The sequence below is a fragment of the Lynx rufus genome, unplaced genomic scaffold (assembly GCF_022079265.1).
Source record: "Lynx rufus isolate CCGP_SWC_20201006 ecotype Redwood Valley unplaced genomic scaffold, mLynRuf1.p SCAF_15, whole genome shotgun sequence".
In the NCBI taxonomy this organism is placed as follows: Eukaryota; Metazoa; Chordata; class Mammalia; order Carnivora; family Felidae; genus Lynx; species Lynx rufus.
This window is the reverse complement of record NW_025814829.1, coordinates 59,941,052-59,968,720: the sequence shown is the minus strand read 5'-3', so window position 1 is coordinate 59,968,720 and position 27,669 is coordinate 59,941,052. Positions and strand designations below refer to the sequence as shown.

The 27,669-nt window shown below is 43.3% G+C and overlaps 1 protein-coding gene across 1 annotated transcript in view; it reads left to right on the top strand.

Annotated features, from left to right (window-relative positions):
• The first annotated feature begins 577 nt into the window (after positions 1-577).
• SMYD3 (SET and MYND domain containing 3) overlaps positions 578-27,669 on the top strand; it is a 679,960-nt gene continuing 652,868 nt past the window's right edge. Inside the window, exon 1 of the mRNA XM_047077114.1 lies at positions 578-765. Within this exon, the coding sequence (XP_046933070.1) occupies positions 602-765 (164 nt within the window). The 5' untranslated portion in view covers positions 578-601. The remainder of the gene's footprint in view (positions 766-27,669) is intronic.

The following is a 27,669-nucleotide window of genomic DNA, read 5'->3' as shown; positions in this document are numbered from 1 at the left end:
CGCTCAACCGACTGCGCCACCCAGGCGCCCCAAAATGAATATAGTTTTTACTTGGTAGCATAGAATAATCTTCCTTGGGGTGATGATATTGTAGTCCTACTGTGTATTTTTATTCTGAGGAAATGCATGTGGCAGTATTTAATTATGAAATGTTATAATGCATCAGTTATGAGATTTCATGATGATTGCAGCTTACCTTTATATGATTCAACAACACAACTTACTTTCAAGGGGTTCAACAACCATACCTACATACTTGGGGAGAGAAAATGGACAGAAATGGCAAAATGCTAAGAACTGTGTGATCTAGGAGTAGGGTCCCCAACAAAATACCGAGTGTGTGTGAACACCGCTGCTCTCGCGGAGCCACCCTGGAACCTGCCGCCAAACCTGGGAGTCCTAGGCTGGGCCCGTGCCGACCACCCCAGGCTCCCGCCCCGGCTCGCCTCCAGACCCCGTCTGGGCATGCGCGGAGGCCCCGCGCGCCCGCCCCGCCCCTCGGGCGTACGTGAGCGCGCAGGGCGCAGGCGCGCGGCTCCCGGCGGCACGCGAGACGCCAGCTGCGGGAAGCGGAGGACGACTGAGGTGCCGACCTGAGGTGATGGAGCCGCCGAAGGTGGAAAAGTTCAGCTCCGCCAACAGGGGAAATGGGCTGCGCGCCTTGGTGCAGCTGCGCCCCGGAGAGCTGCTCTTCCGCTCGGATCCCTTGGCGTACACGGTGTGCAAGGGGAGTCGTGGCGTCGTCTGCGACCGCTGCCTCCTCGGGTACGTACAGAGCGCCCTCGCCCACCCGAGTCCGGGGCGGCGCGGGGAGACATCGTGGGGCCGCCCGCCGCGCGAGTCCGCACGGCCGTGGGTGCGCCGATATGGGGGCGCTGCCCCGATGCGCAGCCCCGCGCGGTTCCCGGAGGCGCGTCGCGGCTGACAGGGTGCTGCGTGCCGGGCTTTGGGGGCGTTCCGGGCTCAGCCCTTCCAGCTCTGGTGGGGGCGGGCGGTTTGCGGAGCTGGACCCGCTGACACCCCCGCCCGCCCCCGGGCTGCGCTAGAAATTGGAGGGAGCGGGTGGGGGCAGAGCTGAGGAGCGGTGTTGCGCTACGGGTAATTTTCCTGGGGAACAAAAAGTCTGTGTCCTGGGCGGCCCTGGAAGTCACAATGGGCGGGGGTCGGGGTGGGCGGGTGCAGGGGTGCGTAAAAACCCGGCCCAGGGCTGAGGCCCCGCCAGCAGAGGACCGGGCTTGCGGGAGGCGGAAGAATCTCGGTGTTTACAGAACACGTTCCAGGGTCCAGGTTGTGTGTGGCCTGGGGACCCGTGGAGATGAACGGGACATCCTTAAGAATCCTGAAGGAGCACATAAGTGAGAGCGAGAATGAATTGCAGCGAATCAGAAGGGCTGAAACAGAGACGCAGCAGTGCTATGGGAGCACGAGTTACTGAGGGTGCGTGAAGCGCTGTGCGCGTAATGGCTAACTCTCAGCCACATAGCGGGGTGCGAGAGTCACAAGCCTGAGGCCCTGGGCGGATGTGAAGGGCTGTGCGAACGCAGGTTGTGGGAATATGCAGTTCACAGGCACAGTCATAGGAACTGTAGTCAGGCAGCGAGTGTCGCTGAGCTCCGGTGGTATGCCGGAGGGGGGCGCTCTCCAGGACTGCTGTTGCAGACCGCTTAGCCTGGGGTTTGGGTGGACGGGGGTGAGGAGGTGGTTGCGGAATTCAAATGGGTAGGTTGACCATTAATCTACCAAGGCCTGGGGCTCCTGGGTGGCCCAGTCCGTTAAGCATCCGACCTCGGCTCCGGTTGGCTCAGGTCATGATCTCACGGTTCGAGAGTTCGAGCCCCGGGCCAGGCTCTGTGCTGACAGCTCGGAGCCTGGACCCTGCTTCGGATTCTGTGTCTCCCTCTCTCTCTCTCTGCCCCTCCCCCACTTGCTCTCTCTCTGTCTCAAAATAAATAAATATTTTTGGGGCTCCTGGGTGGCTCCGTCAGTTAAGCGTCCCACTTGGGCTCAGGTCATAATCTTGAGGTTTGTGAATTCGAGCCCCGCGTGGGGCTCTGTGCTGATGGCTCAGAGCCTGGAGCCTGCTTCCGAGTCTGTGTCTCCCTCTCTCTTTCTGCCCCTCCCCCACTTGCTCTCTCTCTCTGTCTCAAAATAAATAAACATTTTTGGGGCTCCTGGGTGGCTCCGTCAGTTAAGCGTCCCACTTGGGCTCAGGTCATAATCTTGAGGTTCATGAGTTCGAGCCCCACGTCAGGCTCTGTGCTGACAGCTCAGGGCCTGGTGCTGCTTCAGATTCTGTGTCTCCCTCTCTCTCTGCCCCTCCCCACTTGCTCTCTCTCTCTGTCTCAAAATAAATAAACATTTTTGGGGCTCCTGGGTGGCTCTGTCAGTTAAGCGTCCCACTTCGGCTTAGGTCACGATCTCACGGTTTGTGAGTTTGAGCCCCACGTCAGGCTCTGTGCTGACAGTTCAGGGCCTGGTGCTGCTTCAGATTCTGTGTCTCCCTCGCTCTCTGCCCCTCCCCACTCACGCTCTGTCTCTCTCTCTCTCTTTCAAAAATAAATAAACATTAAACAAATAAAATCTTACCAAGTCCTAATTTGATTTGTAGTTGAGGAATTTATTTACCTTTTGTATTTTAAGATCACTAAATAACAGTTGTATCTGTATCTTCCCGATGTAACCACAACAGGAACAACAAAAAATCTGTTGAGGTGAGAGCACTTTGAAGTTTTTGTAAACTTCAGAACTTATAAAAGTTTTGAAAACAGTTAATTCCTTTGAAGACTTAACTTTTGAGGTGCCTGGGTGGCTCAGCGGGTTAAACATCCTACTCTGGATTTCAGCTCAGGTCATGATGTCACAGTTTGTGAGTTCGAGCCCCACTCAGGCTCTGTGTTGGTAGCCAGGAACCTGCTTGGGGTTCGCACTCTGCCTGTTCCTCTGCCCCTCCCCCACTTGTGTCCCTCCCCCCCATAAATAAGTAAACATTAAAAAGAAGAGACTTAACTATTTGCTGAAGTCCCCCACTTTGAAAGTTACACATTAAAAGAAAAAAGCTCCTTTATTTATTTTGAGCGGGGGAGGGGCAGCAAGAGAGGGAGAGAGAGAGAATCCCAAGCAGGTTCCCCAATGTCAGCGTGGAGCCAGACGTGGGGCTCCATCTCAGGAACCATGAGATCATGACCTGAGCTGAAATCAGGAGTCAGATGCTTAACCAACTGAGCCACCCAGGCGCCCTGAAAGTTACAGGTCTTTAATTCTTATTCAAGCAAATTAGAGACTTGGGCTCTTCATCCTGCTGAATCATCTGTGGGTATATTTAGAGTTTGAAGGTAGTTAGTCCACAGTAGGGAACTTGCTTGATGAAGAAGGTGTGGGTCATCTTCCAGATGAGATCAGACTGGCAACGTTATTTAGTAGTTGGGATGGAAACGTTTTGGAATTAATACGTGACACATTATTAACTGAATTATCAGAGTGGAACTTGAGTCATATGACACACAGAATTGTCTCTTTTCCAAAGTAGACTACACAGACCCAGTCCTTTGTGGGTGGGATGCTTCTTTATTCACCATACTATTTCATTCCTGTTGGCTATCACTCATGTTTCTTATTGGCAAGAAATTACTTGTTAGTTATGCTTTAAGCAAAAAAGGAATTAAAAAGGAATTAAATGCGAGAGCATTGGGGAGATCTTAGCATTGGTTTGAGGTCTGGAGGAGCTCCAGTTCTGCTAGTGGGCAGGAACCAAGGAAAGTTGCACAGTCAGGATTACAGTTCAGAAGCAGCTGGGGTTGAGACCCGGGGAGTGGGTCACTTTTGATGCTGTCTGGTAATACTGGTTTTTACGGCATGTATTACCAGCACCTTGATCCTGGGCCCTGCTGCTGCTGCTGCCACGGCTGCTTGGGAAACTGGGTATTGCTGGAAAGTTGCTTTCTCAACCATGTTTCTTTGTGGTATTAGCTTCTGATTCAAAATTGTCAATGGGTGTCTTGGATTGGCTGGGATTAGGTCACTGCCTGCATCCTAGCTGCAATGGAATTTGAGAAGGTGAGTATAGGGCCTTTTTGGCTTTTAGGAAAGGAGGCAGGCTCTGTTTCCACCAGTGTTCAGATAGTGGGGAAATTAGCAAACATAAACATAGGAAAAGGGATCTCAGTAAATGCCAAGCATCCAAACTAAAACAAACTAAAGGAAGTTTCATACTAACACACTCATTTAGTAGCGCTCTACACAAAAAACACATTTGCACTTATTTTGGATTGCTAGGATATATTCACTTGTGCTGTCATAGTAGGTGCTCTGTTGAACACTTCCACGTAAGGGGTTGTCGTGTTTCTCAAGTTTTCTACCACAACTGAATGACCATCACTGGGATAAAGTTTCTGTGTTGTCATCTTGTAAGTGAAATTCATTCATCCTTAATTGTATGTATTAGGTAGTCTTTCAGTTTTTGAGACCCTAATGCCTGACACATAGTAAGCTTTTAGTTTGTGTTACAGACATCTTGTCGAATTTTCCTCTAGCTGTCCTTGCCCTTCTGTCTTCCTTTTGAATCCAGAAATGGTGGGGCGCCCTGGTGCCTCAGTCGGTTGAGCATCCTACTTCGACTCAGGTCATGATCTCGCAGTTGGTGAGTTCGAGCCCCGTCTCAGGCTCTGTGATGATAGCTTAGAGCCTGGAGCCTGCTTTGGATTCTGTCTCTGTCTCTCTCTCTCTCTCTTTCTCTCTGCCCCTCCCCTGCTTGTGCCTGTGCGCTGTCTCTCAAAAATAAGTAAGTATTAAAAAAAATTAAAAAAGAAATGAAATGAAAATATTAGTTTGTAGCAATAACAGTTTTGGGGTGGGGGTGGCAACATAAAATAACAGATATTTATTATAATTACTTTATTACTTCACTCTACCTGATTTCCTTTAGCCTTGGGGTATTTGAACAGTGCTTTAGTTCTTGCCTATTTATTTATTTATTTATTTATTATTTATATATATATATTTTTTATTATATGAAATTTATTGTCAAATTAGTTTCCATATGCCTAGTTATTTTTATTAACAGAGAAACTTGAATTTACTTCATGGGTTCTCTTGCTTTTTTCAAGGATTGGCTTCTGGTTTTTTATGTTGCAAGTGGAAAAAAATGAAGCATATAAATTGGGGAAAGATTAAATGATACGAAATTGTGACCTGAAATAATTTATATTATCCTTTTTCTGTATTCCTCACCTCTTTAGTTTGATAGCTGGAACAGATGGACAAACAGGTTATTTGTGTTTTCTCTTTTGGTAAATGCAGCATATAAAATTCCATTTGTAATTATTTTGTTTGTAAAACTTACCTGTTTAGTGACCTGTCTCCTGTTATGTCCTTGGAGCCTAGCACACAGGAGATGGTAACTATTGAAGTTGTGAAAGGATAGTATTTTAGGGAATTTTAAGTCACTGTATGTTTGTTTTTGGTTTTCGAAAGTTCCAAGTTGCCTGTAGCTTCCTATCAAGAACTTCCTCTGACATACTCTAATGATAGTTTCTTCTATGGGCTAAGGAGGATATGATATCTCTTCTGTCATTATGGCTGAACTTGAGGCTAGTGCCTCTCAGGAGGACGGAAGATGAATTGGAAATGGAAAGTCCATCTTTTTCAGCCCTGAATTATGGGAAGAAGGGGGACAGAGGTAGGGAAAACAGATTGTGAGAAATACATGTTTTTTCTTTTTTCTTTCTTTCTTTTTTTTTTTTTTTTTTTGGAAAGATTTTACTTTTTAAAGGGTAATCTCAATAACCTGGCAATCTAGAGTCCCATGGTCCACTGATTGAGACAGGCAGCTGCTCCAGAAATACATGTTTTGAGCTTCCTTGTCTGGCCAAAGTTCTGGGGTTAGGATGAGGGTGTTAAATAGGTTGAAGGGACAGTCCAAAGTAGAAGGCTTTTGATGGGGTCTGTGGCTGGTTCTGTCAGTAGAGCATGCAACTTGATTTCAGGGTCATGAGTTCAGGCCTCACATAGGGTGTAGGGCTTACTTAAAAAACAAACAAACAAAAAGGCTCGAAAGGAGAAAGTCTGGCTGTGCTCCTTGTTTGGAATCTCTAGAGGGCATAGCTATGTGGGTTAGTGCTGTGGCAACACGGGGATAGAGCACAGTAGGGGTAGAAGGAAGTGGATAGATAGATGGATGAGCCTGGGGAAGCTAAATAGTTCTCATGCCACTGTGAGGGATGTGGAGGAGCTGAGAGTCCTGGTAGACAGCAGGCATCATACCATTCTAGACTGAAGGTCAGGATCATGGATACAGGGGTAGGAGCAGGCATGACATCCCAAAAGGTGAGATGGCACCAGTCCGGCCATGGGATGCGATCTCCTCTTTGTAGCAGAGCTCAGTGAGCATCCACAGAGACACGAAGATCCTAGGTCTTCTTGCCTCCATAAGGATGTCCCTTCAGCCCCATTTGGATAAAAGTTTACCTGAAAGCAACTATTGAAACCAGCTCTGGTAAGGAGATAAACTTAAATGTCTGAATATTAACTGGAAGAGACTGACATATTATCTGGCGAATTTTAAGTTTCTGGCCATTTCCTAGGGTGGGTGTTCGTAAGGAAGATTAGATTAATTATTAGAAAAAACAGCCCTATGTTCATGATACGGACTTAATCTGTTCTAGAAAATAAAGCAGCTACATTTGAGTTACAGTGTGGATAGATATGACCAGGCAATAAAGGGCAAAAAAGGAACAGTGTGTGGTGAGATGATGTAATCCATCTTGGCTAAGGACTGAACCTAGCGTGGAGGCAGGAATACCTTCATGTACTGAGGTAAGAAGAAGAGTGCCAGAGAAGGCAACAGTGGTGATTGAAAGGTTTGAGGACAGCTAGGAAAGTGACTAGTCTTGCTGAGTGACTCAGTCTTAGAGAAGAGAAGGTTTGAAATATTCTAGAAGAGTGAATTGCCTAGTGAAATATAGTAGGATAGCTTGGGCGTGCCGAGGGTCCACTTAAAACTTGTGTTTATTCATTTGAAGTGAGAGCAGTCAGGGGAGGGCTTTTTTCTCATCCCGCGGTCAGCTACTTGACTGTGAGTTAGGTTTACCCAGGATTGCCAGGTTAGTTTAGTGGATGGAGAGTGGGAGAAGGAAGTTGAAGTTGTAGGCAAGGCAGGGATAATCAGGCACCATGATTTTTGAGCAAGGGACTTAGGTCATAAGGAGGGGAGGGTGATGGACAGTGGGCTGTGATGAAATCCATGGATTAGGGGACATGATGTGGTCAAGGGAGAGGTGGAGTGGCCAGAGTGGGCTGACTTGATGTGCATATACATGCACATGTGCTTTAGAAGTGGTGTGTGTGTGCTGGAGCAAGAGGGTTTAAGGTGTAGCAGAAGGTGGCGGAGATAGGGGAGAAGATTGTTAGAATGAGCAGGAAACTGAGAGGCTGAGGTGTTAGATGAATTTTCTGAGTGAAGGTACCAGGAATGTTAGGCATTGGAATGAATAGTTTTGGCAAAGGCAGAATTCTCACATTGGCTTCCTAAGCCAAGATTTAAGGGCCTGTGGAGAACGAGCCAAGTGGAGACAGATGGGCACTCACCTCTGTTCACGTAATGGGTAAAAGGCATTCGGTGGGTTTTCAGCTGGTTTAGTGAAATAAGTCAGCAACAGGTGCTGGTGAACTGTTGTTGTGTTATAGACTCTTCTTGGGAAGGCGGGAGGTGGGCTTTGGAGGTTGAAGGAAGGACCTCAAAGAGTAGAACCTTGAGAGATGGCTTGAAGTCAGGACTTGCAGATTCCTGGGCACTGGCTAATGGATATACCTGAGCATCAAGGAAGGACTGATAATAAGGTGGGTGGGAAAGGACTCTATGGATATGAATTCCATTTTTCTTTTTGAGTGGGAGTTATAATTCCTGTTTCTTTTGCTTCTTTTTCTTCTGCAAGGAAGTTTGGGAAAGGGCTGTATGGCAGAGTTCTGAGCCTGCAAACATTTGGTCCATGTGAATGCCACAGCAGAGGACATTCTTAATCAGACAGGACGACCTGCTTTGTGGATAGCAGTAAGTTATTCTTCTTCAGACAGCCTGGTGATTGTTCAGAGGTCTCATGAACAGAGCAACTGTGGGGACAGGGATGGAGATCGGTGCCTGGAACTCAAAAGTTCAGACTTCCCCTCACCATGGTCATTGTGGCTTCTGCTGGTACAGAGTGCCCAGTTTGGGATCCTGGGTTCCCCCACATGGCAACACATCTTTGGGACCAGCCAGCCAGCTGGTGTCAGGTTTTTATCATAGACCCTTTTGTCATGGGAAGGATCACTGATTTGTTCATATTGAAACATTCTGTTTTTTCCCCCCTGCACTTTGATTTGCCTTTCTCTACCTGTGCTACCATCTCTGAAACCTACTAACAGTCTTCTGTAGAGCTTCTCAGGTTGCCTCAGACCTTCACAGAAGGAGAATTGAAGCAATGGGTTAATGTCTGTGGTTTGCCTGCTGTTGACATATGCTGTCATTTGAGGTACCTGATACCATAGAGCAGTGTTTCTCAAACTTTTCAGTGTCAGAACCCACTCTTAAAAATTGGGAAGGATTTCATAGGAGAGTCTTTAAATAAAAACAGTTATTTAGGACTGAAGAGGATTTACTTATGTGGCTATCTCTATTGACTTTATTGCATAAAAAAAACTGGTAAGTTTGAAAATATGTATTCAAACATAATTATTACATTTTAACAAAGTTTTTAGTGAAACAAACTTTTTCGTTAAAAAACATTTTTTTTTTAGTTTATTCATTTATTTTGAGTGAGAGAGATAGTGAGTGAGGGAGGGAGGGGCAGAGGGAGAGGGAAAGAGAATCCCAAGTAGGCCCTGCAATGTCTGCGCAGAGCCCGACGTGGGGCCTGATCCCACGAACCGTGAGATCGTGACCTAAGCCAGAATCAAGAGTTGAACGCTTAAGTGACTGAGCCACCCACGTGCCCTGGGATGGTGATTAATGTGGATTATCAAGGGAAAGTAAGAGAGCTACCTTCTATTTACTTGTCACCACGGTATGTGACGATTGAATATTATTACTCAGTATCTAATATTCATTACTATTAGCAATGCCAGGCATGATTTTAAGTGCTTTATTTTGTGTATTATTTCACTTTATTCTCATGATAACCTGAAAAAAGTGTCTATTATGTTCCTTATGAACACAAATATGGACTAGAGAACATTCATACGCTTGTAGGAGTGCAATTTTATAGTACCTGTAAAAATTGAGCACTATATTTTGTTGACCCTACTTTTGGAATTCTGACAGAAATACAAATACCAGTGGTTGTACAAGGATACTTAGCATAGCAGTTTGATAATTAAAAAGGGAGAGAGAATTTTAATGTTTGTTAATAGGGGACTGGTTAAGTTGTGGCGTAGCCATATTGTAGAATACTGTCTAGCTGTTCAGATTGATAGATCCATATGTACAGATGTGGATGGATGTCCATGATGCATTCCTGGGTGAATACAGTCGTAGGACAATGTATATTTCCAATAAATCTTTGTGTGAGCGTATATGTACTTGTGTGTATAGAAGAAGTTTGGAAGAACACCCTGGAATTCTAATACTTCTTGAGAATGGGACTTGGAGGCGGGAGGGAAGATACTCCTTTGTACTTTTTATATTTTGTATTTTTATCCCAGTCAAGCTTGTATTCTTTTTTGTAATTAGAAATCTAAATAAACTTTGAGAAAGTCTTTCTTAGACTTTGTTTCATTTGAAATTGTATAAAACAGTGTGTGCGGCTTGGGATGAAGATGTCTTAGAAACGCTTTCCAGCTTATGTCCCACTTTTTTTTTTTTTTTTTTTTTTTGACGCATCAGTTGATTAGACTGAGAGTGAACCTCTTGCTAGAAGGTGAGTAAGCTCACTGGCTGGTCATAGGCTCTAGAGTTTGAACTGAGGAAGGTAGGACTGCTGCCAGTCCTCATGATAGCCCCTGTGTGAGCCTGGTTATTTAACTTTTCCTTGGTATTCCTTGGTGTTCTCAGTATCCATCACTAAACTTTACTCATTTTCCTCAGCGAGCACACAAGATGACTACATTTCTCAGCCTCCTTTCAGTTTGATTGGGACCCTGTGACTCATTTTTGGCCATGGAGTGTGGGCTGGAGGTTATATAAGCCATTTCTGGGTCTGCCATAAAATATCCTTGTGCATTCTTCCCTCTCTCTTGCCTTGTGGAGGCCATGAATTGAGTTGGAGAAACAAGAATGAGTCAGAGCTTGGAGGAGAGTTGCTCTGATGAATTGCCCTACATGCATCAGATTTAGTAGGATCTAGAAATAAATCTCTATTTAGTTGAGTCACTTAGAGCAGCTCACTTAGAGCAGCCCTTCTTGAACTTTAATGTGCAAATAAATCACCTGAAGATTTTGTTCAAGTAGATTCTGATTTGGTAAGGTCTGGGTTGGGTATGAGATTCCCCTTCCCCTTCCCCTTCCCCTTCCCCTTCCCCTTCCCCTTCCCCTTCCCCTCCCTTTTTTTAATTTTTAAAGTAATCTCTACACCCAACATGGGGCTTGGACTCACAACCCCAAGATCAAGAGTTGCATACTCTACTGACTGAGCCAACCAGGCACCCTGGGATTCTGCATTTCTGACAAGCTCCTAGGTGATGCTAAAGCTGATCATATATGAGTAGCAGAGACTTCAAAGGGTTAAATTAGATGACATATAGCCCACTGTAAGTACTCAGTAAGCACTTACCGAATGGATAGGATAGCATCCTGAAACAGCTCATATTCAGTGAATATGAGGAAAAGCAACTAGGGACTCTGCATTTATAATCAAGTATTCGAATTATTCCTAAGTATATATCTATTGTCTTATGTATCATGGGCTGTGAGTTAGTTTTAGTATTATGTGTGTAGAAAATATGTGAAATTAGAACCTGGAGTTATTTGTAAGGTCATTTTGAACATTTACCTTTGACATACCATCATTTTGGTGTTTCAAATTGTTACTTGTTTCTTTAGCTACTTTCATGGAAAAGTAACCTTTTCTCATTATAATTAAAATTTTTTTTATACTTGTGTTTGGCAATAATTTCAAATTTATAGAAAAGTTGCAAGAATAAGAATGGGACAAAAAAATATGGATGCCCTTTACCCAGATTAAATTATTAACATTTGATACCATTTACACACTCCTCCCTGTCCTCCCTTAAGCCCCCATCTTTATCCACATGTACATATGTTCTTTCTGATTATGTAACTTCCATATATCCTGGCCCTTTATCCTAAATAATGTGTATACCCAACAAATAGGAAAGTTGTATATATTAACTTCAAATTTAACATTACCATAATACTTTATTTTTTTTTTTTAACGTTTATTTATTTTTGAGACAGAGAGAGATAGAGCATGAATGGGGGAGGGGCAGAGAGAGAGGGAGACACAGAATCGGAAGCAGGCTCCAGGCTCTGAGCCATCAGCCCAGAGCCCGACGTGGGGCTTGAACTCACAGACCGCAAGATCGTGACCCGGGCTGAAGTCGGATGCTTAACCGACTGAGCCACACAGGTGCCCCACCATAATACTTTACTATCTGTATTTCCGTTTTGCCAGATGACCAAATAATGTTCTTCATAGTATTTTTTTCCCCTTTTTATACAGGGTCTAGGGTCGTGTCTTGTATTTATTTGTCTTATCTTTGGCCTTCTTTAACATTTCACAAGTTTTCTTTGTCATTGAATATTGACTCCCCCTCCCCTCCCCTTCTCTTCCCCTCCTCTCCTTCTTCTCCCACCCCCTCCCTCTCTCTCCCCCCCTTTTCCTCTCCCCTTCTTCCCCTTGCCTCCCTATTCCCTTCCCTTCCGTTTTAATATAACTTTCCTCATTTTGGGTTTATCTAGTGTTGCTTCATGGTTAGATTTGGTTATGTATTCTCAGCTGTGATGCTACATGGTTGGGGTATCCTCAGGGTATCCTATTTGGAGGTTCACAAGGTTTAGCTGCCTTTCATTGGTGGTGTTAAACCCAGTCAACCTGTTGTCTTGTTTTCCACTGTGTGCAGTCCCCTCATCTCCTAACTAATAATCTGTGGGAAGACATTTTAAGACCATGGAAACTCCTGTTCATTAACATTTCTCTCTAGATTGAGCATCCATGGATGATTCTTGATTGAATCTGTGGTATGGCGTTTGCAAAATGCTCATTTTCTAACTACAGCACTCCCCCCACACTCAGCAGTTAGCATTTCAGCTTAGCATTTTACCATAAGCAAGGGCACATTCTTCTTCCTCATTATTTGTCTTTTTATGAATTTCCATTTTTTCCACTGGTTTATAATTAATTGCATACCTAATTATTTTGGTGCTCAAATTGTACCCGATTTTTTTTAATGTTTATTTATTTTTATTTAATTTTTTTTTTTGAGAGAGAGAGGCAGAGTGTGAGTGGGGGAGGGGCAGAGAGAGAGGGAGACACAGAATGTGAAGCAGGCTCCAGGCTCTGAGCTGTCAGCACAGAGCTTGACGTGAGGCTTGAACCCACAAACTGTGAGATCATGACCTGAGCCGAAGTCAGATGCTTAACCGACTGAGCCACCCAGGCGCCCCTGTACCAGACTTTTTTAGTAGGAAAGCTTTCAAGGTGGATATTCTGTCCTTTAACTTTTTTTTTTTTATGTTTATTTTTGAGAGAGAGAGAGAGAGAGGGAGAGAGCAAGTAGGGGAGGCACAGAGAGAGAGGGAGACAGAGTATCCGAAGAGGATCCAAATGTGGGGCTTGAACTCAGGAACTGTGAGATCATGACCTGAACTGAAGTTGGACGCTCAACAGACTGAGCCTTCCAGGAGCCCCCCATTCCCCCCTTTTTAAGCATTTCTTTACTTTCTGGTATAACAAATGTTTTAGGCTCATCTGGTAATTATCCTGCCCAATCCTGGAATCAGTATATCTCTGAGGACTCCTGGATTCTTTTAGTGGGGAATAATATTGGATACCAAGATCTGATGCTGGGTGTGCTCACTGCTACTGGAATGTCTTTGCTTTGACCTTTTTAGCAGACAAAGTTGTGAAGTATGCAGGTTCATGAATATGTGTGTACATATATACATATGCATATACGTATATATACTTTAGAATATCATGGGTTCACACCAATACTTTCAAGTCAGATTTGTCTCTTTAGGGTTCTTTCTTGCCTTTCTCCATTACATAATTGTATATTTCTTCTGCTTCAGTGACTCTCTTAGTAACAACATCAACCTGTTTAGTCATTTATTGAACTCTGTATCTCATCTAAAATTGTTCCAAATTGTTACATCTACATATTAAAAAAAAAAAGCTCCTACTTGGTACTGAATTTGTTTACAGTGTACCTTTCCCTGCTGCTCTGCCGAAGACTGATAGTGTATAGTTAAATACTGTGCCCGTTTTGTATTCTTTTTTTCCCTTTAATGTATTTACTGGTATTAATTAGAAATATAATTGAGTTCATTTGTTTTACTTTGCTTTCAGTTTTAGATTTTCCTGCCCCCCTTTCTTGAAAGCGAGAGAGAGAGAGAGAGAGAGAGAGAGAGAGAGAGAGAGATGCATGCCAGTGGGACAGAGGGGGAGAAAGAGAGAATCTCAAGCACGTTCCACGCTCAGTGAGATCATGAAATTATGACCTGAGCCGAAATCAAGAGTTAGATGTTTAACCAACTGAGCCACTCAGGTGCCCCGAATCTTTCTTATTCTTTTGTGTATGTTCCATAGTTTCTGATTTCCTCTGCTTGGCCATTTGTGTAATTTCTAGTATTTTGCAAATGTGAATAATCCTTGTAATTAATAACCTCACACTTAAGTGTTTTGGTACCATTACAGGTGTATATTCAGGGTAAATTCCTGGAAGTGGGATTGCTAAGCCAGAGTGTCAATACCTGTATGGGGTGGTACCATTTTATGTTTCCATTAGCAATGTAGGAGAGTGCTTGTTTCCCTCAGTTTTGTGGACTGAGTGTATTGTTAAGCTTTTGAATTTCTGCCAATTTGATGGGTGAGAAGTGGTATCTCAGTATAGGTTTTTTTTTTATTTTAACGTTTATTTATTTCAAGGGAGTGAAAGAGCACGTGCTCAACTGGAGGAGGGGCAGAGAGAGAGGGGGAGAGAGAGAATCCCAAGCTGGCTCTACGCTGTCAGTGCAGAGTCCCCAACACAGGGCTCAAACTTACTAACCGAGAGATCGTGACCTGAGCCAAAATCAAGAGTGGGACACTTAACTGACTGAGCCACTCCGGTGCACATCTCAGTATAGTTTTAATTTGCATTTAGGTTGCATTATCATTAAAGTTAAACATGTTTTTTTTTTAAATTTATTTTTTCTTTTAAGCAAGCTTTATGCCCAATGTGGGGCTTGTACTCATGACTCTGAGCTCAAGAGTTGCATACTCCACTGACTGAGCCAGCCAGGAGCCCCTGTTAAACATTTTTTCATATGTGTAAAGGCCATATTTATATATTTTTGTGAATTGTCTGTATATATCTTTTGTCCATTTATCTGTGAGATTTTTGGTCTTTTTCCCCCCTTTGAATTTTAAGCACTTTTTTGCACATTTGCAGTATTAGCCCTCTATCTTTGATAAATATTGGAAATACTTTCTCTCAGATTATTTCATTTAACTTTGATTATGATAGAGTAATTCACCCATGTTTTCTTTTAGAACTTGTATACTTTAAATCTTTACATTGAGATCTCTGGGGGCGCCTGGGTGGCGCAGTCGGTTAAGCGTCCGACTTCAGCCAGGTCACGATCTCGCGATCCGTGAGTTCGAGCCCCGCGTCGGGCTCTGGGCTGATGGCTCAGAGCCTGGAGCCTGTTTCTGATTCTGCGTCTCCCTCTCTCTCTGCCCCTCCCCCGTTCATGCTCTGTCTCTCTCTGTCCCAAAAATAAATAAACGTTGAAAAAAAAATTAAAAAAAAAAAAAAAAAGAGAGATCTCTGATTCATTTAGAATTTGTTATGTATGGGGCGCCTGGGTGGCTCAGTCGGTTAAGTATCTGATTCTTGATTCAGCTCAGGTCTTGATCTCAGGGTCATGAGTTCAAGTCTTGTGTTGGTCTCCACACTGGCATGGAGACTACTTAAAAAAAATAATTTCGGGGCGCCTGGGTGGCGCAGTCGGTTAAGCGTCCGACTTCAGCCAGGTCACGATCTCGCGCTCCGTGAGTTCGAGCCCCGCGTCGGGCTCTGGGCTGATGGCTCAGAGCCTGGAGCCTGTTTCCGATTCTGCGTCTCCCTCTCTCTCTGCCCCTCCCCCGTTCATGCTCTGTCTCTCTCTGTCCCAAAAATAAATAAACGTTGAAAAAAAAAATTAAAAAAAAAAAAAAAAGAGAGATCTCTGATTCATTTAGAATTTGTTATGTATGGGGCGCCTGGGTGGCTCAGTCGGTTAAGTATCTGACTCTTGATTCAGCTCAGGTCTTGATCTCAGGGTCATGAGTTCAAGTCTTGTGTTGGTCTCCACACTGGCATGGAGACTACTTAAAAAAAATAATTTCGGGGCGCCTGGGTGGCGCAGTCGGTTAAGCGTCCGACTTCAGCCAGGTCACGATCTCGCGCTCCGTGAGTTCGAGCCCTGCGTCGGGCTCTGGGCTGATGGCTCAGAGCCTGGAGCCTGTTTCCGATCCTGTGTCTCCCTCTCTCTCTGCCCCTCCCCCGTTCATGCTCTGTCTCTCTCTGTCCGAAAAATAAATAAACGTTGAAAAAAAAATTAAAAAAAAATTTATTATGTATAGTATAAAGGTATGGATCTAATTTTATCTTTTTCCAAATGGCTATCTAGCTGTCCCATCATGTGTTATTAAACAGATTGGAGCAAATCACTGGGACAGAAAGTGTTCATATTCTAGATCATATACTAGTTGGCTCTAACTCTGGACTTTCTACTCTATTCCATTGGTTTGTTTGTATACTCATGTATCCATTTCTATTTTTTGAAGAGTTTTCAATTAAGAATAGGTGTTGAAGGGGCTCCTGAGTGGCTCAGTTGGTTAAACATCCTACTTTGGCTCAGTTTATGATCTTGTGGTTTGTGGGTTTGAGCCCTGCATCAGGCTCTGTGCTGACAGCTGGAGCCTGGAGCCTGCTTTGGATTCTGTGTCCTCCTCTCTCTCTGCCCCTCCTCTGCTCCTAGTCTTTTTCTTTCTCAAAAATGAATTAACATTAAAAATTAGAGAATAGGTGTTGAATTCTGCTTTAGCATTTCATCATCTGTGGAGAGTCCTATGATTTTTTTTTTCTTCCTAGACTTAATGTCCCATTGTAAGTTCACTTAAGAAAGACTATAGAACCAAGTTATATATAAGTGTCCTTATATTTCAGGCTTGCTTGCTTAGGTAAAGAGCATCATCAAAATAAATCCGTGTTTCAAAAATCCATGTTGTGAAATTTCCTTTATTTAAAAAACTTTTTTTAATGTTTATTTATTTTTGAGAGAGAGTGCGAGCGGAGGAGGGGCAGAGACGGAGGGAGACACAGAATCCGAAGCAGGCTCCAGGCTCCGAGCTGTCAGCACAGAGCCCGATGCGGGGCTCGAACCCACGAACTGTGAGATCATGACCTGAGCTCTGACGTTGGTCGCTCAACTGACTGAACCACCCAGGTGCCCCTGGAGTTTGCTTTAAAGTAATGTAGTTGGGAGGTGTTGGTGGGGGTATAGGTTGTGTAAGGTTAGCCATATGTTGGTAATTTTTGAAGCTGGTTGATGAATGTGTGGAGTTCCATCATACTGTTCTCTGTACTTTGGGGAATGATTCATGCTTTCTATGACAATAGTAAAAGGAAAGAAAAGGTAGAAGAACTGTCCTCAAGTGTCTGGTCATTTTTGATTAGTCATATTTAAGAATGACGCATTAAAAAATTTTAGGTTGAAAAAGAACAACTCTGGGTGTTTGTTCAGATTCTTGCCCAGTGGGTATCTGTATAGTTGGTCATCTGGTGTCTCCCAGCTGTCAGGGTTATTCTCTGAGACTGGTGAGTTTTTCTAGAAGGGGGTTATATCAGTTTAGGGTTTGATCAGAGAAGCAGAATCCTGGAACGACAAAGGTTAAGCGTTATAGAGATTACAGCTTACATAGCTGTGGGGGTTGGTAAAGATGCTGTTGCTCTGCATCGTGGTGGCCCTCAAGTCAGTGGGGCTGGCAGAAAGAGAAGCCAGATATCGAGTGGGGGAAGCAAGAACACATTGGAATCCAATTGGAACTAATGAGGACAGATTGAAACCGGTGTCAGTCACTGCCTTCACCCTCAATGACACTGATGGCCTGCAGAAACTGCTAATGCTCTTTGCCACAGAACTGTTCCTGTACTGGGCTCCACAACTGGGAGGAGGTTCAGGAAGAGATAGGGGAGCTGAGGGCCTGATAGGTGCCCCAGGCCAGCAAGGCAGGCCATTAGGTAGTGACCATGCACACAGGCTGCAGCAGTACCTGGCACCTACACAAACCCTGCACGCCCTGCAGAACGTAATGATGGTCGCTTCACTTCTGCTTTCCAGATGTCACCCGTCTTTTTTTTTTTTAATTTTTTTTTAAACTTTTTTTTTTTTAACATTTATTTATTTTTGGGACAGAGAGAGACAGAGCATGAACGGGGGAGGGGCAGAGAGAGAGGGAGACACAGAATCGGAAACAGGCTCCAGGCTCCGAGCCGTCAGCCCAGAGCCAGACGCGGGGCTCGAACTCACGGACCGCGAGATCGTGACCTGGCTGAAGTCGGACGCTTAACCGACTGCGCCACCCAGGCGCCCCTGTCACCCGTCTTTTTTGGCCAACCTTAACCTAGAGTATACAGAGAAGAGATTTTGGGAACTGTAGTTCCAGCTTGCTGTGTTGCTGTGCGACAGAAGCCATCGTAGTTCATTCCTTGTCGACCATGCATACCTATTTAACCATCCTTAACCATACTTGGCGACTATAGCTGGTTTATTCTTTCACCGAACTATCCTTTGCACAGCTGAAAACACTCACCCTCTCCTGAAAAGAGCACATACAAAATCTCCTTACCAGGGTTCCCTGGGTGGCTCAGTCGGTCAAGTGTCTGACTCTTGATTTCGCTTCAGGTCATGATCTCACAGTTCGTGGGCTCAAGCCCTGTTCTTGGGCTCTGTGCTGGCAGTGTGGAGCCTGCTTGGGATTCTCTCTCCCTCTCTCTACCCCCCCCCCCCCTTTGCTCTTTCGCGCTCTCTCTCTCTCTCTCGATAAATAAACTTAAAAAAATTAAAAGAAATCTCTTTACCCATCCTTGGGTGATTTCATTCCTCTTGTAGCTGAATCACATTCTCCCTTTGATATTCTGTAACTTTGGTATTTTATAATCCACTGTCATTCTCCAAGATCCATCTGTCTTCTACATTGGCCAAACAGGCAAGTTAAGTGAGGATGTGAAAGTATTCTCCATCTTTGCATCTTTCTCAACATTGACGGTGGCAGTACGTCCTCCAGAAATTGCAGTATTGGTTTTGTTATACTGTTTAGGTAGGTAAAGGCATTCTAGTGGTTTCCACTTGGACTTTTACACCACAGTAGCTATTACTGTGTGCGTAAGGGAATAAGAGAGGGGATTCTGACAGTTGTTCAGGATGTCTATTTCGACTATATATTTGGGGACTGAGTATCACTGCAGGGTGGATTTGGGACCTGTTGGACTCACTGTGAGGTAAATGTGAGCCCAAACTGCATTGATCCTCTGACTTCCATACACTGCTCTTTCTTTCTTTCTGTCTGTCTTTCTGTCTTTCTGTCTTTCTGTCTTTCTCTTCCTCTCTCTCTCTCACTCTCGCTCTCGCTCTTTCTACTTATGAGACAGTGTGAACGGAGGGGGGGGGGCAGAGAGAGGGAGAGAGAGAATCCCAAGCAGGCTCCACAAAGTCACCACAGCATACGGTGCTATTCCTGCAAGTTTGGACCACAATGGTAATTTTGGGTCTTCAGGAATTAACTTTAGTTCAGAGCTAGTTTCCAGTAGACCTCCCAAAGTCTGGTTATGTTGTCTTCCCCAGTACAAAGTCATCCTCTTTTTTTTTTTTTTAATTTTATTTATTTATTTTGAAAGCGAGATCAAGTGGGGGAGGGGCAGACAGAAAGGGAGAGAGAGAATCCCAAGCAGGCTCCTCCCCGTCAGTGCAGAGCCTGGTGTGGGGCTCGAACTACTGAACCATGAGACCATGATCTGAGCCGAAATCAAGAGTTGGATGCTCAGCTGACTGAGCCACCCAGGTGTCCCAAAGTCATCCTTATAAATGGCTATAGATCTCTTTGGGAAGGCCAGGTGGAAAATTTACAGTATCCATATTTGGCTCTGTGGTAGCATTCTTCCTTTACGGGACCTGACCTTGTCTTCATTCCAGAGACTCTGGGTCTGTGAAGTGCCTCACATCTGGGAGTTGGTAGAGGGGCCATAACTTTCTTATTTTGGTGATTTAAGTCATACTTCTGTTTACCAGTTACACTATCAAGACTTAATTAGATTGCCCATCTATTTCAGTTCTGGGGACACTGTGATTACTTAGCCAATGTTAGAGATCTCTGCAGTTAAAACCTTTCTGGTTCTGTTTTGGCTGCCATTATGGTGTTCATTCCCACCGTGTCTTTGATGATTACGTGCTGCTACTTGGTCCCTGCCACCACAGGATCCCATCATCTCCTGCTCAATTTAGGAAGCCCAGTTCGATGGCAGGAGTTACCACTTTTATTCCTGGCATCTCATGGCTAGCCATCACAGAGCTCTTGAAGGAGGCCAGGGTTCCTCTCATGAATATATTTCTCTTAGCTTGGTGAATGGAATGTTTTCTGGATCCTCCTGGGGACATGGTTAAAGGTAAGCGAGTCTTGCATATTAAATCCACTCAGCATTCTGATCTCGTAAGCCATCAGATTCCATCTTCTTTAGTATCTAGAGAAGTTCTGATGTTTCACCTTCACTTAGTATAGGTCACCTTAGGGTCCAGCTTTCAGTAAACCAACCAGCCAAACTGTTGGAGTCGTTCCTAGCTGTTTGGGCCAACCTGTTGAGCACAGTTCCTGCTTAGCACACACATATCAGTGAATTCATCTTAAGCCAGCATTATCTTCCACCTGAATCCAATACTCCCAACACCCTTAGGGTCCTTTCCTGTGTTCCTCAAGTTTTTGTTGGTGTAAATTGACAAAATCTTGCAGTTCTTTTGGTGTGTAATGAGCCTCCCAATGCATCACACTTTTTAGCTTTATCCTTTGGGGTCTGCCAGGACTTGAGTCTGGTCATAGATCTAAAGCACTGAGAGGTGGTGGAGATAGTTCCTGAGGGGGTTCAGCAGTCCTTCACACAGCCCTTACCATAGGGGAAGACCACCCTCTTCAGAGTGTTTTTCAACGTTTATTTATTTTTGGGACAGAGAGAGACAGAGCATGAACGGGGGAGGGGCAGAGAGAGAAGGAGACACAGAATCGGAAACAGGCTCCAGGCTCTGAGCCATCAGCCCAGAGCCCGACGCGGGGCTCGAACTCACAGATCGCGAGATCGTGACCTGGCTGAAGTCGGACGCCTAACCGACTGCGCCACCCAGGCGCCCCAGAGTGTTTTTACTGGTAAAAGGAATTCAACAGAATTTAGGAATTCAGGCACCAAGTTTCATGGGTTTACATCCAAGATTTAGGGTCCCACTCCTTACCAGTTTCCTAACTCTATGTAAGAGTTAAAACGTGAGTTTGGAAATTCAGTTCACACTGTCACTCAGTTCCTGCCACTCCAGGTGTGGCATGTGGGTCAGCAGCACCATTGTCCACGGGAGCTTGTTAGCAGTGCAGGTTTGTGCCACACCGCAGACTTACTGAATCAGCATGCCTCTGCTTCATATAATTTCGAGCTCTCTGCGTAACGTGTACTTACTTTAAACTGAGAGGAATGGATTTCTGAAGGTACTTTTAAAGTTCTCAGTCTGGTTATTTGATAAATGTTTCCTTTGGAAAATTTTTTGGGGATGCTGTAATTTGATTTCACGTTTAATTCTGTATATGCTACATCTAAAATTTTTGTTGGTCAAGTTTCAGGTGATTTCTTTCTCCTTTCCATCTGGGAGTTCCCAAGTAGTCTAATTTAGATGTGATGCTCCCTCTGGTGGACACTGGGATTAAAAGCACACAGATTTTTTTCAGTATAGTGAATTTGTTGTCAGCTATTAAAACTTAATATACCTGAGTGATCATCTTCACGAACCTCCTTTCCAATCTATTCTCAACTTCTGACATTCACCATAGCTTTTGTTTTGAATTTGAACCATAAAAACAAAATTTTGTCATAAGTTTTTATATAAAACTCACCATAATGGAAGAACCCTGGACAAATCAATATGGTAATATTATCACTTATTAATAGTGAGCCTGTTATTCATGTTAAAAGCGAAAAATCATGTCTGAAACTAGTTGTAAGATCAGAATTTGTGATGATCTGGGGGAGAACTGTGCCTTTGACCTATTTACAATGGGATTTATTACTACAAAATATTTTGTGCGGTGATCCCAACCCCCTCAGTTTTTGTTGTGATAATTATTTGTTAGGATGAAAATTATAAATGTCGTTGTGTGGATAACCTTGTTTATCATATCTCATTCTAATCTTAGAATTCAAATGTTTGCTTTCCCTGCAACACAGCTATATTTCTGAACAGTTCCTGAAAAAGCATGTAACCCATTGGATAAACATCTTAGATATTTTATTTTAAAAGTAAAAATTGGGGGCACCTGGGTGGCTCAGTCAGTTGAGCGTCTGGCTATCGATTTCGGCTCAGATCATGATCTTGTGGTTTGTGACTTTGAACCCTGCATTGGGCTCTCTGCTGTGGGTACGTATCCTGCTTGGGATCCTCTGTCTCCCTCTCTCTGTCTCTTCCCTGCACGGGCATGCTCTCAGTCTTTCTCTTAAAATTAAACATTAAAAAAATAAAAATTGACAAAGTCATTATTTACTTGTTTAAATACAGTAAAATCAAAAGGTATATTTTTTGTAAAAAATACTTTCATGTTGATATATTTATTTTGAGAGAGAGAGAGAGAGAGAGCACGGTATCCTTTTTAAAAAAATGTTTTCATGTTGATATATTTACTTTGAGAGGGAGAGAAAGAATCCCACACAAGCTTCACACTGCCAGGGCAGAGCCCGATGTGGGGCTTGATCCCACAAACTGTGAGACCATGACCTGAGCTGAAATCAAGAGTTGGACACTCAACCACCTGAGCCACCAAAAGGTGCCCCAAAAAGGTATCCTTTTTAAAGTTAACTTGTTGCCATTTTGTCTTACACATGGCATAGTCATGTGTGATTTTAAACATTTAAGGGCATTTATTTCATTCTTTCTTATTGCCAGGTAGTATTCCATTGTATATATAAACCACAGCTTGTCATTCATCAGTTGATGGACATTTAGGCTCTTTCCATAATTTGGCTATTGTTGAGAGTGCCGCTATAAACATTGGGGTACAAGTGCCCCTATGCATCAGCACTCCTGTATCCCTTGGGTAAATTCCTAGCAGTGCTGTTGCTGGGTCATAGGGTAGATTTATTTTTAATGTTTTGAGGAACCTCCACACTGTTTTCCTGACAATGTGGATGGAACTGGAGAGTGTTAGGCTAAGTGAAATAAGTCATTCAGAGAAAGATACCATATGTTTTCACTCTTATGTGGATCCTGAGAAGCTTAACAGAAAACCATGGGGGAGGGGAAGGGGGAAAAAAAAGTTACAGAGAGGGAAGGAGGCAAACCATAAGAGACTGTTAAAAACTGAGAATAAACTGAGGGTTGATGGGGGGTGGGAGGGAGGGGAGGGTGGATGATGGGCATTGAGGAGGGCACCTGCTCGGATGAGCACTGGGTGTTGTATGGAAGCCAATGTGACAATAAATTTCATAAAAAAAAAAAACATTTAAGGGCATTTATAGTTTCAGGTTAATAATAATTTTTTTATTCATTACTTTGGTTGAGAATCATGGTGTTAGGAAGTCCCCTGTTTTTTATTGTTTTTGTTTTAACAAAACCTTCGAGGCAAACAAAGCCTTCAAGGCAAAAGTAAGAAAAACCAAATAAGGGGAAAAAGGTTAGTTTGATCATTAGATTTGATTTCATAAAAGTCAAAAACATCTGTGTGTCAAAGAACTGACTGATGGAAAAGCCAAGAAACTGAGGAAAACATTTGCAACATGGAAAGACATATCCTTAATATATAGAAATAATTTGTAACTTAATTAGAGAAAGCAGCTTACTTACCTGCTTTCTGGGATTTTTCTTCTTTGTCTCTGAACAGTTCTGATCTTCAGATTTCTCTGGGATTCTTTTTTTCCTTTAGTTTGTTTTTCAATGTTTATTTTTGAGAGAGAGCACACACCAATGTGCATGAGCAGGGGAAGGGCAGAGAGAGAGAGAGAGAGAGAGAGAGAGAGGAGGACACAGAATCGGAAGCAGGCTCCAGGCTCCAAGCTGACAGCACAGAGCCCAACGTGGGGCTGGAACTCACAAACCATGCGATCATACCTGAGCTGAAGTCGGACACTTAACCGACTGAGCCACCCAGGTGCCTCTCTAGGAGAGATTCTCTTCTGATTTCATTAGTTCTCAACATTGCCTACACATTGGGAGTACCTGGGGAGCATTAAAAAATACTGATGCATGGGTCCCACCCCAGAGATCTGATTTAATTGGTTTAGAGTGTCCTTGTACATGGAAATTTTAAAAGCTCCCCAGGTTATTGTAATGTGCAGTCTGGTTTGACAAGAGCTATCTTTCTTTTTCATCCTAATTGACTCCCTTCTTTACATCTTTATATTCAAGGGCTAAGGTGAAATTGCCACAGCTGGGTTCATTCAGGCTGTTCATGATATCCATAAATAATTCTGCATGTTGAATTTCAAACTGGACGTTCACATTAGCATGTTCTGTTCACATTTAAATGATTGTCATATATAGGACAAACGCGTATTAAATTGAATTTTTAATCTGAATGGGTTGTGATGTTACTCACAAATTTGATGAGTATATAAAAATTTAATTCTTATTAGCATTTTTCAGTTACTGTGTTTACCTTTTGTTAGGAAGTAGATGTTAATTAGGGAGATTTATGTTGTGCAGGTGATCAGGAAAAGAATGCTTAGATAGTTAAGTAATGGTTTCTCTGGGCAATTTAATTTAAAATTTTTTGTATAATATTGGATACTCTATTTAGGTGCTGAAAACTAACCACCTTATGGAAGACTTTCTTAAAGTCTATGAATCGTTGGTTTTCACTTTTCATGAAAATTTACTTGCAGAATTTTGAAAAATAACCATATATCTGGGCAACATCCTTGAAGCTCTATGGGTGAAGCTAATGCATAGCTTGAGAAAAAAAAAAAAAGGATAATAGTGGAAATCAGTGGCATAGATAACGTCCTTGGGAGGGGGTAGCTAATGGCAAAATGAATAGAGGTTCTCAAGTAGATTTAGTATCAGGGTGTTACCTGTGTAGAAGTCTATAAGAGAGAAGATTGGGGTAGATTCTGGAATATGGAGGGCCTTGATGGCCAGGCTAAAGAATTTGAACTTTATTTTGTAGGTATTGAGGAGCCCATAAAGATTTCTGAGTAGCAGTACAAAATGCACAGACTTCTAGATTAGTGCAGCAGCACTGATTTGGTGAACCTGCTTAGGGAAGGAGAAAGACTGAAGATGAGGATTCCAGTTAAGAGAAAATTTGCTTTATCTTGGGTGTGAATTAGTGAAGGCCTGTGTTAGGAGGGTGCTGGTAGCCCAGAAAGAGAACAGGTCTTTTGCAAGGAGAGATGACCCAACTCGTTGTGTGATTTTTCAGGTGAGGAAGGAGTGAAGGATGAGTGCAGGGTTTTGAGCTTGAATTGTTGGAATAACGGTGATACTACTGCTAGTTGAAGTCACTGGTGTGTGTGAGATCGCCCGGTAATAAGTTGCCCAGCAAAAGATAGGCGCTGGTGAGGACCCAGCTTAAGAAAAATCACTTCTTGTGATTGGGAGACAGAGACAGTTTTTAAATAAGTTAATGGTTCTCCCTGTGTTTGGTCTAGGTTTTACTGTCTAGGTGAGGAGGATAAGTAGTTTCATCCATTGAGCCTCAATTTTACTTGTTTCAAAATGAAGGGGGCTCTAAATGAAGGGATTGGATGATTTCTGACATCCTTTTAAGCTTTCTACAGTTCTTAAATCATTTCTGTATTTCCCACCTCTTCCTCCTTGCTTCCAGCAGCTTTATTGAGATATAATTCCTAGATCATACCATTCAGCCATTTAAAATGACACAAAGTAACATAAAATTTACCATTTTTATCCATTTTTAAATGTATAATTCAGTGGCATTAACTACATTAAAATGTTATCCAGCCATCACCACCATTTTAGGACATCTTCATCACCGTCAAAGAAACCCTGTACCTTACGTCTGTCTTCTGCTCTAGAGGAAAACATCAGGATTAAAGCCTTGAATTTAGACTCTTTACCACTTGCCTTGTAACCAGATGAGTTCACAGCCTGCTAGAAATCACTTCCAGTTCAAATCGGTCCTTGCCATCCTGACCCACTAGATGGCAGTGTGGGACCATCACTGGAAAGTCAGCAGGGGACTCCACCTCTACACAATTCCAATAGGTGGTCCACGATTACCTGTATTTGTGGTAGTAGGTGTAGTCGTTCACGCAGGCAGCCTCAAAGGACTGCAGGTCTTCCACTTGAAGATCTTGCTAATGCAGAAAATTGTTTTTACCAGCTGGCCAGGTTTGCCAGTCATGTAAACCTATCTTAACATGCCCGTCTGGTTTCTGTCATTTGTTAAATGCAGTGACGCTTAACATTTTCATTGTTCTCATGATATCTGGGAATCCTGCTCAGTCTTCAAGCCAATTTTGCTTTGCTTTGCTTTCTTCTTTTCTTTTCTTTTCTTTTCTTTTCTTTTCTTTTCTTTTCTTTTCTTTTCTTTTCTTTCTTTTTTTCTCTTCTTTTCTCTTCTTTTTCCTTCCCTTCCCTTCCCTTCTTTTCTTTTTTCTTTTCTTTTCTTTTCTTTTCTTTTCTTTTCTTTTCTTTTCTTTTCTTTTCCTTTCCTTCTCTTTTCTCTTTTCTCTTTTCTCTTTTCTCTTTTCTCTTTTCTCTTTTCTCTTTTCTCTTTTCTCTTTTCTCTTTTCTCTTTTCTTTCCTCCTGATAGTTCCTTGGGTCTCTTTTCACTCTTGCCATTGCTCTTCCTCCTTTCTCCCAGCCATGAGCCATGAGCATTCTCTGAGATAGTGATTCTCAACTTTGACTCCACGTTGGAATCACCTGAGGAGCTTTTAAGAATCTTGATGCCCAGGGTACACTGAAGATGTATTAAACCAGAATCTTTGTAGGTGGGACCCACACATCATTATTTTTAAATTTCTAAATTACTTTTTAAATATTTTTCTGTTTTCCTTTATCTTTTATGAAGTCCCTAAAAAATGAGCTAATTTAACTAGGTCCATTTTGAATTCGTGATATTTCAGTCTGATTGATGTCCTTTACTGTCACAAGGGGTACATGAGTCATCTTTTGTTCCCTCCTTAATTGTCTGTTACTAGATCTTTTCATTCTTGCCTGGAAATGTATCTTTCTTTGCTCCGTTCCCACTGCTACCAGCCTATTGTAGGCTCCCATTTCTGTCAGTGCTCTCCAGCCACACACCACCAGGAACACATTTATAGTTGAACAAAGTTGAGTTTATTAACCATGGAGAATTATGGGGTCTCAGAGGATGTTAGAAGGGTTTTATTATAGGATTTGGCTTGTGTTAGGTGATTTGGGGGAGGGTTCAAGTAGGGCTTTGCTCTGGATTGGGGGCCGTCAAGTGATGGGTGTAATTCCATGATTGAGTATCTTAATAAATCTTACCTAGGAGGCAGGAGTGAGATGAGGCTAAACCTATGGTTGGTAAAGCAGTAGCTATCACATTAGCTGGGATGGGGGACATTTTTGTGGCTTGGACAGTGTTCACGTTTTGTCCATGTTCAGACATGTTTCCAGAGAGGTCCTGTTTTTATCTTGATCCATCCTGGCCATAGGGTGGTTTGGTCTGACATTGATGCTCTGTGAAATCGTTTGTATTCATCAGCAGGACACCACCGTCTAGCTGTGAGTGACAGCCAGCACCTGGCAGCACCAGGGTACAGCTGTAGTGCCAGGCCAGCTCTGGTAGTTTGGGGCAGCTTGTTCCTAGAGCCCTTTCTTAGCTAATTCCACCTTGATGTAGACCTTGCCTCCTCCGTCTGCTCCATGAAGTACTGCCATGTTAGTCTTCCCAAACATCCCTTTACTCACCGTCTTATCTCATCAGACATCAATAGTGGTTCCTCATAGTTTGACCCAGCTCTGGCCAGCTCTGTTTCCCAGTGTGCTGTTTCAGCCAGGCTGGTTTCCTCAGTGTAGTCACCTTTCCTCTGCTTTGGTGCTTTCCCTTGCGTTGTCTTTGCTGGTTCCATGAGTTGGGGCAAGCTCCTTAACTGCTCTGAGCTTGAGTTTCTTCATCTTGAACCCTGCCTCCAGGGTTATTTTTAGAATTAAAAGAGGTAACACAAGTGAAAGCATTTGGTATATAGTAGGCACGCATACTGCATGAGCTTTCCTTGTTTTACTTGACATTGATTTCCTTCACTGATCGGTGGCATTAGGT